Genomic DNA, 20,121 nt, shown 5'->3' with positions numbered 1-20,121 from the left:
TATATATATATATATATATATAATGGTCACAAGATGTGGAGTACAGCATAGGGAATAGTCAGTGGAACTGTAACAGCTATAGATGATGTCAGAGTGGTAGTAGATTGGGGGGGGGGTTATCACTTTGTGAGGGGTACAAATGTCTATTACATTATTTTGTACACCAGAAACTACTACTACTACTACTACTAATAATAATAATAATAAAGAAATGAACTATTAAGCCCATTGAAAGACATGGAGAAGGCTTAAATGCATATTACTAAGGAGCCAATCTGAAAAGGATACATATGATCTGACTCTGACTATATGATATTCTAGAAAAGGCACAACTGTGGAGACAGTAAAGTCTACATGAAAGTAGGAAAAATAGCTATCAGTTTTGCTGGAACTAAATTTTAAGTTATGAATTTTAAAAAAGACTAACAATACCCCTTCAAAAAAAGAGAGAGAGAAAAATCAATTGAGAAAGTACACAGAAATCACAGATTTAATGTTAGAACAAGAGGAAGAAACTCATTGACAATACAGTGATAAGGTGAGCTAGTAAGTTTGATAATTTTTTTTCTTTTTTGTTCCCACAAAAGTCTATTATCTCCTGATAACAAAATAATAAAATTTAAAATATGAACATAGTTAACCTAGCATAATTTTTCCTCTATACTGTTGGAAATATGATTGCTTTCTTCACTTTCAATATCCATGGCATAATAAAATATACCAGAATGTTCATCAAAACCCCTAATTAAATGTCTTCATACTTGTCACAATAAAGCAGAATTCTGAAAATAATGCACAAAAGATATTACGTATTTTTAATTTCCTACCTTCATCATCACTACTTTGATCCTGCTGAGGTACAGATTCTAATGCGGGAACTTCTCTTGCTTTTGTGCGCGTCCAGGAAATTTGCCCAGCAGACGCTTCTGACGTCCAGTCACACATGTCAAGTTCAAATCCACAGGGCTGACACACTAAAGAGAGGAGAGAAGGACCTTGATGGATAATCACAGTCTCTGAGAGTAGCTGCTTGCCCATGGTTATACATTGCAATTAGGCTTAAACATATGCACACACCGATTCATGTCTGAAAATGTTGATTCCATAAGACTTAGAGTGTACCAGCAACTCCAATTTTCAAAAGTTCTTCAGTTGACTCAGATGGGCACCCTCCCAAATGAGAACCACTGACATAAAGAAAATGAAGTTTCCATTTTTTTCTTGTACCACTGCTTTGCTTGTGATTTTTTTTTAATGGCATAATATCTGGCTTTACTTACTTTACGGAATTAAGTTACTTTAAATCATTGACTATTCATACCCACAACAAAATATTAAAGGAGAAATACTGCATATGATTATAAGATGGTCTTTAATGGAATTGTTTTACAAAACAACACCTTATTTTCCACCTTTCACATTTTAAGTAAAGCACAGACTTCCAATAACATTCCAGCTAAAACTCAGACATAAGTCAACAAAGGTTGGCAAGTGAATATCCCTATTGGTGGCCTGATATTCCTATTCGTGGTCTAGGTCTCATGAATGAAAGCACACCAACAAGCTGGGTATGTCAGTTTAACACTTACACCTCAATCCTTCATCTCTAGTGTCAAATCTGCAGAGACTTGTATCTGGATGACATACTTCCTGCTTGGTATCCAACGCTTCTTGATATGGTAAAATTTCATCTGTTAAATTTAAAGATTAGCAAGTCAGATGCAGGTTCAGCTAGAAAGACTCATGTATTTTTTAAATTATTAACATTTGTTTTACAAAGCACTCTCCACCCAACTCCTCTCTATGGCAGCATCTCTCCTTAAGTAGTAGATCCATGAGAGAGAGAGAGAGAGAGAGAGAGAGAGAGAGAGAGAGAGAGAGAGAGAGAGAGAGAGAGAGAGAATACATCAACCATGGATTTTAATCAGATCTCTGTGGTGACTGCCAGGGCCCCAAACCAAATCTTCCACTTCTCCACAAAAGTAAGTCACATGCCCTAATGTGGAAACTAAGAGCATATTATTAGAGGGATAATTGTACATGTGTTAAACACTCGTATACCATATGGTATCCTCTTTAACTGGCAGCTGGATGTGCCCTGCAATTATTTTCACTGAAGCCCTCTCAAATAGTGCCTGTTTTTTCCCCTGAAAGTCCTCCCAACAAAGGACTTGAAAGTGGACTAGGTGTCCTTTCTGACCCCAGATAATTCTCACTCTCGCTTTCCTAAATACCCAAGCTTTGGATCTCTTGACATCAAGGGGTGTCACCAGCTTGTCACAGACATCTCCAGACACCAGTGCACTAACGCTCAATCCTTGGTGAGCTCTTGGCTTACTGTCATCCTTTGTCATTTCCATATTCACTTTCACCTTGCCTCTTAATTTCTTGATTTCTTCTTATTGGTGATCATGAAGGAAAACATTGATGAAAAAGGAACTCCTCTCAGTATTATATAACTAATGATGACACTTCCTTTATCTTGATTACGAGTGGCCCACTCCCCAACCATCATCCCTATGGTTCCAGTTCACTTCCTCTAGTATCTCAACTGTAATGATTTTTTGACAGCACCAGGCCCTACCAGCTAATGGTCCAACAATCTTTCCAATTCCTTTCATCCTCTCATGTCCTCTTTTCCTTTCTTATAGATGTTAGACAATCGGTCATCCCCTGGTCCTTCTATGCTTTCCCATACTCTCAGGGCAAAACCTGATAAGTACAACTCTTCCTACAGTGTAAGGTTCTGTCATTAAGCTTGTGATTGACCCGGCATCCATTTGAAAGACATTCATCTCCAATAAACACATGGCCACACAACTGGCTAAAGAACCAGGCTGTTCCCACCCATGAAATTCCCCTTTAGAAAGCCCTGGGTGACCTAGATAACTGACTGGTTGCTTTTCCCTTCTCATGCTTTAATGTCTGTTGTTATTATTATTATTATTATTATTATTATTATTATTATTATTATTATTTTAATTTACCAATTATGAGTGAACCCATGAAAACTTAGGCCCGCCACCCTCAACTCCAGTAAAGGCAGAACCCCTGATATTCTCTCTCTCTCTCTCTCTCTCTCTCTCTCTCTCTCTCTCTCTCTCTCTCTCTTTCCTTTCCCCCCTTGCCCCCACATATGTAGGGGACCTAGTTGTGTAGGCCTGGGTGTGCCCTATATCCTCTAGGACCTGTGAGTAATGGACCTTGTTTTTTCAAAGTCCCGCGATGGTTGTTGATGAAGTGCATCTTGCAGTCATAATAACAACTGGAAAGGCCCGTCCAGCAATAACATTGACTCAAGGCAGGAAAATGTCTGTGGGGGCTTCAGCAAGTAGTCTGGACCCAGGTGAGTGCCGCAGGCATTTCTGGCTGATAGCATCACTATGAATAGGCTCAGACCTACACAAAACCCTCCACCTATTCCATCCTGCATCTGTGCAGCTGAACATGGATGAAGAGGAGCCCACAATCATGATGACTGAAATGACGTATCCGTGACTACTCACTCCACTGCTATATGACAATCCTACATTTTCCTACTGCTTTCCTTTTCCTCCATTACTAGACAACTTTGCAAAGCCCTTTACCCCCTTCCTTAAACTTCCACCTCCTCCTTCATTTAGCTATTCAACCTTCTTTTCACGCCATCATTCTCAGCTAATGATCTTGCTTCACAGTTCATAGGGAAAATCTGAAGGAAATCTCCCAAGTCACGCTACCAATCTACCTACACTGCTGGTCACTTGCTTTCACTCTTGTAACTGTGGGTCAAGTAACCATACTCTTCTCTAGGCACACTCCTTTCGTCTATACAGAAGATGCATCTCCTCTTGCCTAGTTAAAGAATCATTCCAGAAACTTCCTCCCATCTTTTTTTAGCAACATATTTACATTGGAAAAGCTACAGGATTTGCCCATCGTGGACATTCCATATAAATGGAATTATATAATATGTGGCCTTTTATGTTTGATTTCTTTCACTTAGCAGAATGTTTTCAAGATTCCATCATGTTTTAGCATGTATTTGAAATTTATTCTTTGTTTTTTATCCTACCACTCCACTGAAACTGCATGTAACATACGCAGTTGCTAAATCTAGTGTGTAATTTTTCTCCCCAACATACCCGACATATCAGTAATATTGGACATAGTTGATCACTCCTCCTTCTTGAAACATTTTCTTCACTAGATTCTAGTACATAATTTTCTCCTGGTTTTCCTCTTAAATTGCTAGCTGTACATTCTCGACTCCTTTGCGGGTTTTCCCTCCTCTCATCAAGGTTACACAAAGTAAACTTAGAGTATCCCAGAGCTCAATCCTCGGATGGCTCGTCCTCCCTATACTCATGATCTTGTTAGTATCCCCTAGTCTCACACCTTTAAAACTTTTCCTAAGTGCCAATGACTCATAAAATTATATCTTCGGCCCAGACCTTTGACAGGACTCCAACATAGATAGCGTGCTGCTGACTTGGTTCCTTCACTTGGATAACTAACAAGCATGTCAGCAGAAATATGTGCAAAATGAAACTTCTGATTTCCTCTGCCCAAACTTTCTCCTCCCACATTCTTTCCCATCTTAGTTCATGACAATTGCATCCTTCCCGTTCAGGTAAGAAATCTGGAGCCATCGCTGTCTCTCTCCCTGAACATGCCATCCATCAGCATATCTTTGCTTTATCTGTGAAACACATCAAGAATTGGACTACATCCTACCACTTCCACCAGTATGATCGGTTCTGGTTCAAGGGAACAGCATTTTTTCTGGATTGTAGTAATAACTTCTTATTTTGCCTTCTTGTTGCTGCCCTTGTCCCATTTTGATCTTTAACTGTGTGAGTCAGATCATGTCTCCTTTGCTCAAAACCCCTCCATGGCTTTCTTACCCTTCACAAAGTGAACACAAGAGTCCTTACCATGAGCGTTCTCATACAAACCAGGCTTACTGTTTCCTGGACCTGCCAGTATATACATCACTTGCTCCCTCAACAACATGCCTTTTTGCTCAAAAACTGTGATCTTCATGTGGTTGTGCCTACCTAAAACTTCATCTCACCCTCACCTCTAGCATTTCTTATCTTGGTTTTCCATGTTATTGTTCCCCATAGCACAAATCACCACTTGACATAAAATACTTTTGTTTATTGGCATAATGTCTCTCTCCCTCTGACTAAAATGTAAGTTCCATGAATGCAGGGGTTACTGTTTGTCTTTCCTGCTGTCTCCCCAGTGTCTAGAAAAATTCTTAGCATAACCTATGTGCTCAATATACATGTGTTTAATGAATGGATAAATAAATGACTTATAAACAATTTTACAAATAAGTTTTTTAAATATCATAGACTCTATATAAATTGCTTCCATTTTTATTTAGAATGAAATTGAAGCAATTGGTTATGAAAGTGATTTATGAATAATATCCATAATCTGGCTTCTCATAATGAAAGCTTACAAATGATGAATATGCAAAGCTGCCTGAATGGAAGATCCACTGAAAATGAAACCGCATATGCAGTTAAGGGAGTGTGGGCAATAAATGAAGCTAAGATGACACAATAACAATTACCACGAAACAATTAAAACTGTAATTTCTCTAGATTCATATCATAGCTACAAATCCTCTCTCTTCTACAGCTACATAATTAAATATTGGTCATAGTGCAATTAAATAGTAATTTTTCACTATTTATACAAGACAAAAAAAAAAAAAACCCACAAAGTACTGTAAACAAGAACAGCAAAATAGTCAAGTATAAATTGCATGAATTAAAAATGTAGCTTGTGTCAATTTCACCACTGTTAACCACTTTTATTACCTCTGCCTCTCAAACTAGAATCTGCAATCATAAAAAACAATGGCATGGGGATATAAGTTGTCAGTCAATTAATCTCCTGGACAGCTCTTTTTATTTTAGTACAATCAATCCCACAGCTGAAAGTTACTTAAAGATATCGATTATTTATATTTATATTCGTATTTATCTTCCCTCCCCCTACCTACCTTCTCTCTCATGCTTACACTGCAAAACAATCAAGCTGCAGGAAATTATTTTGGAGTATTTAAATTCCTCCTTTAATAGCATATGATCAGCAGGATGAAGCTTTGCCAATGATTTTAAGGTCTCTACACCAATGAGGCCGCATGTCTATAGCCTGCCATCCTTCAAATCTTATCTGGTACAAGCAGGTTATGTGAAACTGGCCAGACTCTCTTAGATGCTATGGCGAGAAGGAAGTCCAAGTCTCAAGGCCACTGCAGTAAAAGTCATAATTGACATCCACTTTGACTCCAGGGGCGTTAGACAATCTCTTTGTCAATTGTCTTCAGTTAGAAATTAGTAATGGATTTCAGTGAATAATTATTAGATCTTAAAAGGTAGCTGGAAGTTAGTAAGATTTTAAAGGTAACCAGGTCCTTAGTTATTTAACTGGATAAAATGTTGTGTCATTCAGATTCTCATTAAGGGATAATTTGTGTGTTTGCAGCCTTTACAAAATTAGACAAAGGCAAAGTCCTGGCAGATTGATCTAAAAATATTCACAGAATGTTCACAGTATTCAGAGTATGAGCCACAGCATGCAATCTCTTTAAAAATTATAATAAGCATTTATTCAAGAAGCAGTGATTAAGCACATTCTTATTTAGTCACATCCAGAAATGTTGATTTTTTTTTTTTTCATATTTGCTACTTTGGTAAAATCTAAAGAGACCCTCCTTTCAACAAATGTACAGAGAATATTTCTATCTTGGGAAGAGCATTGGCTAGAATGATACAGTTTGAAGGTGTGGGTATAGTCTAAAAGATTTCTCTAATACTATAAAAATGATTTGCTCTTGTTGTCCAACTTGCAAAATGTTCATAAACCATTAAAATACCTATATCTAACACTTTTATAAAGGAAGTTATTTACATTTCTATATATCCCAGGTGTGCCAAAAATATATATATACACACAGCTTGTATTCGTCTTTTGCTATTGGTATATATTGAGTATCACAGTTTTAATACAGTTTTTTTCCTTTCTTAAAATATGCACATTCTTTTGGCACTCTCTGTACAATGAAGTTACTATTAAAGAAATACTATTTCTTTAATAAACATCAAATTATTCAGGTTATCAATTTCTTCTTTAGTGGCTTTGGTTGTGTATGACTTTCAAAGACTTTGTCCATTTTCTATAAATTGATGAATTTATGTGCAGAGCAGTATTTGCAGCATTCCCTTATTTATCTATTTAATATGTGTAGAGTCTCTAGTGTTAGCCCCTATTTCATTCCTGATATTGGTGATCTGTGTCTTCTCTTTTTCTGCTTTGATCAATCCTATTAGAATTTCGTCAATTTTATTTACCTTGTCCGTGAATCAGCTTTTGGTTTCAATAATTTTCTCTATTATTTTACCACTTTCAGGTCCATTATTAGCTGTGTTAACATATATTATTTTCCTACTGCTTGACTTAGTTCTAACATGTCCTTTTCCTCCTTTCTTTAGATAGATAGTTAAATTGCTGGGTTGAAACTTTTTTCTTTCCTAATGAAAAATTTTAAACTATTGATTTTCTTCTAACCACTGCTTTGGCTATATTACACAATTTTTAGTAAGCTATATTTTCATTTTAATTCAGTTCAAAATACTTGGCTATTTTGAAGTATGTTTTATTTACATCTGTGAAATTTCATTTCCAAATAATTATGTATTTCTCAGGTTTATAGCTTAATTTCATTTCGGTCAGAGGATCTATTTCATATGATTTCAATTGTTTTGAAATTCTTAAGTTTTGTTTTGTGGCCTGAGTAGAGTCAGGCCAATCCATATCAGAGACAAAAAAATCAGTGACATTAATCCTACCTTTACTTAACATTTTTATATTTTGTTTACCATTGATTTTTTTCATTAATTCTGATTTTTAATATATCATATTAAGATATTATTTAACTTGATTAGTAGACATCTTAGTCTGCTGGGGCTGCCACAACAAAGCACCATAGACTGGGTGGCTTAAACTCGAGAAATGTATTTTCTCACATAAGATTGGAAGTCTGTGACAATCATTTAGCCAATGACATAGCCAAAAGCACTGTCTTTTCCCATTTCTTCCTCTTCCTGCCTTGAATGTGAGATGTACAGAGCTTCTGCTGCAATTTTATGACCATAAGATGACACACATTATGCAGATACCAAAGAAATCCCTTATTCCTTGACTTTAGCAGTACTGGAGTTGAAGAAACTATGCCATAACTGTCTAGCTCCCCTATTTTCTTAAGTCAACTAAGAAAACTTTTGTTTTCATGCATCCAAATGCATTCCTAATTGGAGTAGGATTTTCAGATGGAGATTTCCAGAACACATTGGGTTGCCTCTACCTCCATATCTCGGATGCTCCACCAGTCCTGACCATCCTCACCAGAATTGCATACTCATAGGACAGAAACCACTGATTCCAGACAGGTGCAACTCTGCCCCAGAGCAGCCACTGCCACGTACGACAATCACATGAGACTAGCATCCCAAATGCTAGTTCTGTTCTTAAACCTGTGATGGGCTGGCTTCACCAAAAGTGCCCTGAGAACCTCATTCATAAAATGCAGGTCCCATCGTCAGTGATTCTCATCTAGCAGGTGTGGAGTGAAGCCCAGAACAGATAACGCACCCATGTGATTCTGGTTAACTAGCTTCACTCTGCCACGATAGTACCTAAACTTGAGAACCTCGTTTGGAAATTGAATGCTACCTAATTTTACTATCTCTCACATTCCTACCATTTACAGAAGGCAACTCCATCCAAATGTCAGCCCTATCCCATCATGCTTTATCCTTTTTCTCTATTATTAATCCTCATGCTGCTGTTTTCCTCCCAGAAGTTTAAAGATGCCCTCAATCCTCATTCTATTTAAGAAACAAAATACAAAACTCCCTGTACCCTTACTTTCAAAGAACACAGACCTTACCTCAATAGTGGTTTTCTCCATAAGGAGCCCATTTCCTTTGTACCTTGCACAAGGGCTGACCTCCTTCCAATGCCCCATAAAACACAATGCCTAAACTTCAAGCTGCCATTCTTCGAACTCCCCACTTTTGCTTCTACACAATGATTTATTTGTCCACGTATAAAAGCATCTTGGCTCACAACATCCAACGTATTGCCCTGTGTCATCCACACAGGTCGACTTTCCATACTCATTGAAGACTTCAATTTTGGATTTCAAAGTCTTCTTCTCTAGCCCCAAATCTTGTAATGCTGAATAAAATTAATATCTATATTAAATGAAAGGCCTAGCCAATAATATCGCTTTAAAATTCATGCCCCATTTTCAGTAAACTTAATTTCCACTCCACCTCAAAAACAATAGTTATAACATTATCTAGAACAAATGTCTTAGAAATTATAGGCTCCCATATTTTTTCTATTTGATTACAACTTTTCCTAGAATGTCCAACTTTCTGATGCTCTCACTCTCATTGCTATTTTTTAACTTCTATAATGATTTTATAGAGCTCTTTTAAGATCTGGCATTTGTCTTTTGAAATTTATTATGGCTCATCGACATTGGCCATTGACCCAGTATATGGTTCATGGGTAATTAGGGAAACGGATTTGGTTCCCAGAGCCAAAGATGGAGAGAAAGCTCATATCTGAAGTGACAGTAGAGTCCGATTACAGGCCATCTCAATTCCCAAGCACACTCCAGCATACTCCCGTGTAAATTTCTAATGCAAACAGTTTCAATGGCAGCAGCCAGTTCCTGAATTCCTGACAGTTTGGAAAGTCCAGCCAATGGCTGATTTCATTGCCATAGTCTCCTTTGCAGGTGATTAGCTGGACTGGCCCATCAATAGGACTAGTTCAAAATCATTTTGTTTGGCAGACTCCAATGTCTGCAGAAACTACAAAACTGAAATTTATAAAAACACAGATAAAGTGATCAGGCTCAAGGACTAGACATCTTATTAAAAATCAAGCATCGGACTGCTGTACTCTGGACCCAGGAATACCATGCAGGCTAACAGAGGAGGTACTATTAGGGGACATTTTAATAACACAGTAGTCAATAGAGTCTGCTTTGCCTGGAGTTAACCATGCATTCTATACTGATACAGTGCATCCCTTCTGAAAAGTCTAATAAAATGTTATCTTCTTTTAGTGAAAAGGCATTGAGGTTTTACTTCAATTATCTACTTCTAGGAATGGGTGGGGGTTCCCGTCTGTCCTCTTGAAGTTCTCCATTTCAATTTATCATATGGCGATTTCTTACCTAATATATACCGAGCACTGATAATACAAAGATAAAAAACTTTTATATGTTCAAGTGTTAGAAGGGGCTGTTATCAGAACTATAAAACCCTATCTTGATCTGGGTACTGAGAGGTACATACCTGTAAGCTCTTATCACACCCGCAGGTGTGTTGTTTAAAATCCAGGCACAATACAGACACCCTTTAGCAAGATTCCTTTTTCTGGTCTCTCTTAAATAAACCAACCCATCTCTTCTGTTCTTAAAACTATTTACTACAACTACCCCATCTTTCCACAAATTAGAACCTGGAATCCTCTCTACAAAATAACTATCTTCATTCTGATATAGCATACTACAGTATAATAAAATTTAAAAAGGAAACATATCTATCAACTAAATTATATATATATATATATATATATATATATATATATATATATATATATATGGTTAGGGTTAGGGATATATATCAATGTAGGATAACAGAAGAGATACTATTAGGGGAGATTTTAATAACATATATATACATATATATGTTTTTAATTTTATATATATATATATATGTCTTGCTTATTAGACTAAATTAATTTTACCTAACCAAATTATAATTTTAACATTGAACTTTTCTATTAAGAACAACATGAATGGGGAATTAAATATTATTCAGTTAACATAATTAAGGGATCAATATGGATAGTTTTTTAGGTGTGATATATGTGGATATTGATCTAGTTTGTTCAGTCCAAATAGAAAATAGAGTATAATATAATATAATATCTCTCTCCATTTGTGTCTTTCAATGGAATCATTAGGTCAACTCTGCAAGAATTCAATTTCAAGTCTAGAGAAGACAGGTTTCTCCCAGTTTCCTAAAAGGCACAGAGTTCTCTTGGCAAGATTTAGTAAGCCAGCGTAAACATTGCTACAAGGTTTCAAAACTGAGACTAAATTATCTCCTTCAGCTCTTTATAGCATCCGGAGTCAGTGAAAAATAGCCTTTCATCACTTCTAGCATAGACTTAGTCATTGTTTTACAATGTATCAGCACAATGGAAATGCCCACTCTAAAACATCAGACAAAAATAAAGAGCAGATCAAAATTATCACAAAGTTTAAATTGCACGGAATTCATTATACATAATAAGGAACAAAAGGAGAAAAAGTTCTTACCATGTGCAGGCAAACAGCCTGAACTGAAAGATACATCATCAACAGCTATGACTTCATCCTGTTCATGAGTTGAAATCATTTGACCTTGAAGCACAACCTGCACAAACAAAACAAAAATTCAAAGCACAGAACCTCACAGTCTCACAATCTTAAGGCAGGGAGCCTACAAATAAGAAATATGCCACTTCTTAGAAGCACTTGGGTGACCATGCCAATTACAAGTAGAAAGAGATCAAAGTGTATGTACACGCTCAAGGACGGGAAAATGTACATCATTCTGTATCTCACATGTCTACCGTAGGTTACGTAATACGTTTGTGAAATGAAGCAATATTCACCTGGTTTCTGCCCTTTAATCAACTTCTGTGTTTGATTTCCATGTGTTCATACTATTTAGGATTTACCAGCTTTTCCACCCAGGCTCCATCTTGATCTCTGGTTCCTGGTAATTTGCAACTTTGCTTCATTTCCACCTCTGGTTCTCAAAATTTTTAGTCACAGTCTTTTCTTGGCTATCCTCGTGCTCTCCTCCTGCTTATTTTCTGCCGTAATCTAAACATAGCTTGAGACATTGAATGGACATGGTCATTCAGCGACTTACTGTTAAAACGACTGAATGTTAGATTGTGATGTGACGCCAGCCCAAGTCTGCACCAAGAGAAAATACTGAGGCATAATAAATCTGAGAAACTAACAGCAACAGAAAATAGGTGTGTCAGTGGAGACTGTTATCCCACCCTCACTAATGAATCCCATTGATGTTGGAGGCTTAATTCATGGATACATTACATTTGTGTTCATCGTTCAGCCTTGTGTATAATATAAACATTTTATTATTTCAAAATGTCAGCACTGCTTTTTAGTTTACCGGTTGGTCTACATGCAATCATCCCTACACAGATCATTTTGCTGCATTCCCTTTGGTTCTTGTACAAGGTGACATTTGATGCATTTCTTTTGAAACCAGACACTATCTGCTAGTCTATTAAAAATATGATGAGAAACATCCACAACCTATCAAGCAACTTGTCCATATGTGGCCCTAAGAAAGTCATGTTTTCTTTACATAAAACAGAATAACTGCATGACTACTTACAAAGCAGGACCATGTCAGAAAGGTCTATCAAAGATTGTTGCATAGGGATGGTTTTATATGAGGGCAGTATAGCAGAGTGATTAAAGTGTATATTTGGAACCAGACTTCTTGGGTTCAGATCCCAACTACACCACTTAACAGCAACAGGACCTTGGAGAAGTACCTTAACATCTCTGTATCTCAGTTTTCTTCTTCGTAAACGGTACTGATAAAAATAATGTTATTACCTATATGCCAAGACTTATGCAAGAAGTTATTACACATACAACAGCACTTGCTATACAGTCAGTATTAAATAAGTATTAGCTATTATTATAACATAGTTATTAAAATGTTTAAGCTACTATATGAATAGTGTGGTTATAGAAAAAAATCTATTCCTTACAGATTAACAATTTATTCTTGAAAGGCTTTACACATAGATACGGTCTCCAGTTCTTGCTGAGCTAAGCATACAAACACCTATAGTAGTCATATTAAAAGAGACAAGTAGAAATAAGTGTGAACTAAGCACCAGGGCTGTTCTATTTTTCTCCACACTCTCTCCCCAAACCCATTCATCCTCAGGGTTTCAACTGTCACTCAGGTGGATGAAACACAAATTTACATCACAAATGTCAACCTTTCTCCTGAACTCTCCTTCTGTATCTCCACAGCTTGCTGGGCATTTTCACTCAGGCGACCTGAAGTCACTTCTAATTCATAATGTTCTTTCCCCTCAAACTGAACCTTTCACCTGACCCTCATTCTATGACAGTGGTACCAGAACATTGCCACTCTTCGATGCTCAAAACTTCACATTGACCTTTGGAACCATTTTCTCCTCCAGTCTCATGTCCAATCAGTCAAAATCTATTAAGCCTCTCTTCTTTCCATTCCTATTTCCAGTCCTGTATCTTCACACCTTATCTAATAAATTAAATTTAAACTACCTTTTTATCTTTAGTCTTCTCCTCATCAGAGTTTATAATACATGCATTTATTGATTTAACTAAATTATTTTTAATTTGGTATAACTGAAGAAAATTAGTGTGAAATTTGCCTGTCATTTGAGCCCACTGGTTCAGCAAAAGGAAATGTTTTTCTTAGAGAAAGAGCTATTTCTCTAAGTGTAGGGAAATTTACTAATGGGTCTTCATAGCTAAGAAACACAAGATCCATCAGGCGTAACAAGAATGTCTAGTTAAATGTATTTAAACAAAAAGATTTTCCAGGGACTTAGGTTGGAATTGTGAAAAGAGGGATGGGTTGAATTAACTAAAGAAAGGGGAACCCCAAGATGATTTTCAAAAACCAGGTCCTATGGTCAGAGGCTGTCTTGGTGCATCACAGTTGAATTTCTTAGGAAAGGGATGTCTAATATCCCTTGTTTTCTCCAAAACTTGGGCAAAGATTTTTTTTTTCCAAACAACCAACTCATTTTAACTGTATTAGAGGAAATAATAAAAGAGCAGCAAAGTAGCAAAATAAAAGCAGATCATTGAGATTATGGAGTTAGGAGTTGGAAACATCACAGAAGTCAGGTACGGTCTCTTCTGATTCAAATGTAAACATGAGACAAATTCATTTCACTCCAAATATTGTAAGAGAGAAGATGGCCTCTGACAGGAGTTAACGGGTCAGTACTCAAGCCACTTGATTTAAATCTTAGATGAAACTGACAGTAGGTGAATCGTAAGAGGAACCCATGTGGGTTACACTAATAATTACATGAACAGAAACTCTCGTAATGATTTTTATTGTGTTAGAGTTTTCTTAATTAGTACTATAAATTCAATATTATTTCCCAAGCAAACATGTGAAACACAAAAAGATGACTAATCTTTTCCCCATCATGTGTTCCCACAGTAAGTATTCTTGAATTAAAAGGTAAAAATGCCTCAGATTATGATTTTGAAAAGTCTGAGAGCAGACTGTTTTTAACAACTGATAACTTAGTTGCATGAGTAACTTATCTTTTGTCCTTATTAATGAAGTCTACTGTTTCTGACTAGGAGGCTGCTGAAAATTCTCTGGCATTTCTAACTGGACTATCAAAGAAATGACAGGTAAATAATAGCACGTTATAAATGCTTCAGTACCTCTTCAAAATTCAGGCACTGACTGCTCATTTAGCTTAAGAATCCAAACATCCAACTTGGAAACTATAGTCAGTGATACACTTAGTGATACAGTATTCATTTCTTCCTACCCATAAAACCAATACATGGGCTCCCTTCAAGAACAACAACAACAAAAATAGTGGGGGAGTGAAATGAGAGATGATTTCACTTGAACTTGGGACTAAATGTCTCCTATATGTTTGGACTGTTTTAGTCTTTGCCTCTTTTAGGACAATAGCACAATTAGGTGCTAATGCCGGCAATTTTGAAAAATGTGATTGCAGTTCATCAGCACAATGCAATGGATAATAATGTTGTGTCATCCAGTACTGCAGACTAAAGTCTATTTAATGAGTCTCACCCAACAGATGGGACCAAATCTGGGGCTTGGGTTTTTTGGTCTATATTTTAGAAATTCTTATAATGCTTTAAGACGATTAAAAAAATGATCACGGCGCAGTGACTAAAAGACTGAGATCTGAAATCAAACTGTCCTAGGTTTTAATCTAGTTGTGATTTAGTACCTATTCCACTGTCTACAGCTCATAATCCTCATGTGAATAATGGTTCTACTGCAAAGATTTGCCAAGAAGGGTCAGTAGGGTAGTAGACACAAAGGACAAAACGCAGTTCCTTATACGTAGTAAGTACTCAACAAGTGGTAGCTGGTATTATTCCTTAAACATCTCCAGAAACTTTCTGAAATGTGACCATCTTTGTTGACTAAATGCATAAACACCATTCCTTGTGTCTGCAGCAGTATTCCCTCAGAAATTAACATGCTTCAATTTTACTAAGGGATGGATGCACTACTTTACAGATGAAGGTGATACAGACCCCACAATCCAGAGGCTTTCTCAGAAGCCTATGCAAAGCCAAGGCCCAGCTGGGAATATTATCTCCTCTCTGGATATTTCTAAAGGAAGCACGAATGGCTTTAAAACTATCAGAAGTCAGTATGGAGGGGAAAATGCAAAAAAAAAACAGAATAATTCTCAGAGGCTTGTAAATCGATGAGGCAGCAGATATTGTCTGGAGATGCTGATTACAAAATGCCCTCAAATGAGCCACTTGCTAAAGCTTTTCAGGAACTAGCTCCTCGATGGTAGCAGGCAGTATTACAGGTACAGCTCATTTCTGTGGCTCAGCTAAACAAAAGCCAGTGAACATCTGCTCACTTGCTGACAAGATGGAACTAAAGCGTACCTGCAATCTTAAAGATTGATGGAGCCCAAGGATCCCCAAGAGTTGTGTCATTTCCTAATTTTTACAAAGCTTTTAAGGTAGAAGCACTGTTTTCTTATCAGCAATAATGTACTTTGGGAAACAAATTCATATACTGCATATGTACTTGCCTTGGTTGAAGCCACTGCTGCATTTTAAAGCATTCAAATGAATAACCCCACTGCCTCAGCCACAACTGAATTGCCTTGGAGATGATACATTTGGCAGTTTTCAGTTTTACATTCAGCTACTACACATCTTTAATCATCAACCCATACAATATGCCATTTGGGAACGGACCACAGAGAAAAACAAGAAAGGTATTTTAAAATGCTTAACCTACAATATCCAGCAGGTTCCAGCACTGCCCAATATTCAAATCTCTGTTGAGCTACTAGTAAATACCCTGACCTAAGGATAGAGACAGGTAGACATAAAAAGACAGTTTAAGACTTTTTTTTTAACCATCTACTCTGTTTCAAAGTTGGAACAGATGTATAAATCCTGATAAAGTTTATACAGAGACAAGATTTCCATCTCAGTCACTGAAATTTATGCAAGCATGCAAACAGAAGGGACTTCAAATTCATCTTTCAGCTTCTAGTCCATATGACTCAGGCCCCTCTGTTTCATTGCTTTTGTTGTCATTGAGAGAAGACAGAGGAACATAGGGGAGTCAGAAGGAAAGTGTAAGAAATAAACTAGAACTCCTAGCAATTAATGGCACCTGAACATCCACAACAAATTAGATGCATTATTGGTGTCAGAATTTTCATTCTGCACGCCACGCCCCACCAACGCCAGGAACACAGTGTGTCTCACCCCCAAGCCTGTCAAATATCTTCTCTTTGAAAACTATGTATCAAATGAGGGGTTAATATCCCAAATATGTAAGGAACTCATACAACTCAATAGCAAAAAATCAAGTTAAATGGGCAGAGGACCTTAACAGACATTCTTCCAAAGAAGACATACAAATGGCCAACAGATACATGAAAACATGCTCAGCATCACTCTTCATCAGGACAATGAACATCAAAACCACAATGAGGTATAGTTCACACATGTTAGAATGGTTATTATCAAAAAGACAACAGATAATGTGTTGGCGAAGATGTGGAGAAAAGGGAACCCTTGTGTCCTGTTGATTGGGGACATAAACTGTCACAGTCACTATGGAAAACAGTATGGAGGTTCCTCAAAAAATTAAAAACAGAACTAACCACCTTATGACCCAGCATTGAATATATTCCCACTTCTGGATATATATTCAACAGACATGAAATCACTACCTCAAAAGCTACCTACACTCCAATATCTGCAGCATTATTTACAATAGCTAGGACATGGAAACAACCCTATCAGCAAATGTCAATAGATAGATGAATGAATAAGAAAATGCCATGTTTACATAAAGAGGAATAATTCAGGGGGAAAAAGAAATATTGTCATTTATGACAACATGGATGGAACTTGAGGGTATTACGCTAAGTGAAATAAGTCAGACAGAGAAAGACAAATAATATGATATCATTTACATGTGCAATCCAAAAAAGCCAAACTCATAAAAACAAAAAGCCAAATGGTAGTTGCCAGGGATGGTGGTGTGAGAGAAACAGGAAAATATTTGTCAAAGGGTACAAACTTCGCACTCTAAGATGAATAAGTCCTGGCTATCTAATATGAGGCATGGTGAATATAGCTAATAATACTGTGTAACATACTTGAAAGTTGCTAAGAAAGATCTTAAATGTTTTCAACACACACACACACAAAAAACAAACACACCTATAATTATGTGAGGTGAAGGATGTGTCAACCAACTTTATTGTGCTAATCATTCCACAATATACATATACATGAATGAAATCATCACATTCTACATCTTAAATGTAGGCAATGTTATATGTCAATTATATCTCAATAGGGCCGTGGAGAAAAAAATCTCTTAATATGGTGCTGGGAACATTCCCTGAATCCCACTTAGTGCATCGCAAGGGCCCCAAGTGAGTCTTTGTTAAATAAATGACTCAGTAACTCACAGGAAGACTTAAATACCTCATGGCTTAAGATACCCTCCCAACACACACCGAAGTAGAGTGCAAAGGCTCAAAGGACCGAACTGTGTTTACAATCATACAATCCCACTGAAGTCCTATTGTCTAGGTGTCATTTAACCATCTACTGAAGGATTCTCTTTTATCTTCTCTGGATCCCCATTTACTTTACAAAATCCTGAAAATTCCAAACTACAGTGATTTTATGATAGATCAATGAAGAAAATGGGCCATTTTTATATCTTATTTATAATTCAATTTTTATAATAGAGATCTTCATCATTCTTCTATCTTTCCTCTTAGCCACTCAAAATAACTAAAGTTAAAATTCAATCCAATTCAAGTCCTATATTTAAGCAAGCGCTAAATCCATCACATAGCAGATTGTTTTGTACTCCCTATCAAAATTATTAAATGTATTATATTATGCTATTCTAATCATAGATAATAAAGGAAACATATTTGGACTAAATTAGCTCATAAATCAGGTTTAAAAAGCAAATTAATTCAGAATAAAATGCTTAAGATCCCCTTTTTAATTGGAAAATTTTGCTTGGCTGTACCAAATGTTAAAATATGCAACACTTTTCCAAGAAACCCTGTAATAATCATCAGATTGTAATTTCTACCATACATAAGTTTTATTAGGCTGCACACATATGTTTATCTTTTATAGGCTTGCTTTGGCTTTAATTCCCAAAATTATTTTGGAAAATAAAGGCTGAACTGAATAAGTTGAGTTTAACCATGAAATGAATATGACAATTATTCCACTTCAACAGCATTTGGAATTAGAATTTAAATCAAATAGTCTATTTCCTCATCACCCAACATAACCCCATTCTCTCAAAAGCGTGAAAAAAGTCTGAAAGGGAAGTGATTGCTAAGAATAAGAAAGGAAAAGAAAGAAGAGTTTGGAATATTAAGAGAAATAAAAAATAAAATGGAGGGGATTCAAAAAGTTGAGAAGAGAATTAGAAAGTTATATTTTACTGATATGTCAATATATCTTAATATATATCAACTTCGGGTTTCATACATAAATTTGAAACCTTCTTGAAGTGTCTTTTTGGGTGACTGGCCATCCCAATTTCGTTAGACTGTTTGGTCTCAGCACTTGAAAGTACAGGCACATCACTTAGTCCTCAGCCAACTAGGACAGTCGTCCCACTTTCAATTTGCCTCGTGTTAAAGGTCTGTATCTCCTTTTTCCTTAAAAGACATAGTTAGAAAGTACAACACACATACCTGAAATCTCTGGGAGCACTCAATTTTGATGACGTGTCTCTCCCACTGATTTTGGGGCCCATCTGTGTTTTGCCATAAATGCTGAATAGGACCACCACAGGTAGTTTGAAGACTGGCCGTTAATATGCCACTCACATGGCTGGAGAAGTAATAAAATGTAATCTGTGAAAAACAATCAATGTCCAAACAATTATACTAAAGAAGTTCCTAAATGTGAAAAAATATTTAAAATATCGTGTACTTTCAAATACCTGACAAGCATGTTCGTTATTTGTCGGAAGAAAAACTCTGCTTCTTAATGTTGAAATAGAATCCTCTTTGGAGACCATTGAGAGGAAGTGGGCTGTTAGAAACAAGAGTCGGCAAGTCAGATTCAGAGCAATCACTGGTAAACTTATTTTATACACCAGGCAGTAAATCAGGCCTATAGCCATATTGGATCAATATCTTTTGTTTAAAAAACGAAACATTGATCCATACCACTCGATTTTACAAATGGTCTGACTGATATTTTTACTTCATTATATTACCCATTGAAATAACTAGTTGTAATTATATTCCCTATAACACTATTGTGGGCTACTGTCCATGACCTAATTTATCTCATGTAACATAGAAATTTATAATCCTGCAAATATATTATCCATGGAAAACATTATCCTAAGACTGCCCACCAAACTAAGCAATTCAATAGAGAATTCAAACACATCACTGTTTGCTGTGATTTTCTCCAGAAAGAATTGGAGCCAATAGTCCCAGCTTTTTTCAGGATTATAGAAAACAATACTGAGCCCTGATACTCTCCAATATGACACAGTACAGACTACTCCAATGAACAGTTACTGTTTAAAAGCCTATAAAATAAATGTGGACTATTCCCTAGTTGACAAGGTTCAAGTGTATAATCTGGGAACCATTATTTTTTGCTATGCTCTTTGCTGTGCTGCTATTTGCCAAATGGAATGAAAAAATGATGATGATTATGAT

General features: G+C 36.4%; 1 protein-coding gene across 1 annotated transcript in view; it reads right to left on the bottom strand.

Moving 5' to 3' along the window:
* The window catches only part of MALRD1 (MAM and LDL receptor class A domain containing 1), a 534,334-nt gene that overhangs the window by 491,224 nt on the left and 22,989 nt on the right, over positions 1-20,121 (bottom strand). The window contains exons 3-7 of the mRNA XM_033100523.1: positions 19,386-19,477; positions 19,135-19,296; positions 11,408-11,504; positions 1,590-1,691; positions 828-974 (exon numbers count right to left, since the gene is read on the bottom strand). Coding sequence (XP_032956414.1) covers positions 828-974; positions 1,590-1,691; positions 11,408-11,504; positions 19,135-19,296; positions 19,386-19,477 — 600 coding nt within the window. The remainder of the gene's footprint in view (positions 1-827; positions 975-1,589; positions 1,692-11,407; positions 11,505-19,134; positions 19,297-19,385; positions 19,478-20,121) is intronic.

The sequence above is a fragment of the Rhinolophus ferrumequinum genome, assembly GCF_004115265.2.
Source record: "Rhinolophus ferrumequinum isolate MPI-CBG mRhiFer1 chromosome 5 unlocalized genomic scaffold, mRhiFer1_v1.p scaffold_110_arrow_ctg1, whole genome shotgun sequence".
NCBI lineage: Eukaryota > Metazoa > Chordata > Mammalia > Chiroptera > Rhinolophidae > Rhinolophus > Rhinolophus ferrumequinum.
The sequence above is the reverse complement of the archived record's forward strand: the minus strand, read 5'-3'. Positions and strand labels throughout refer to the sequence as shown.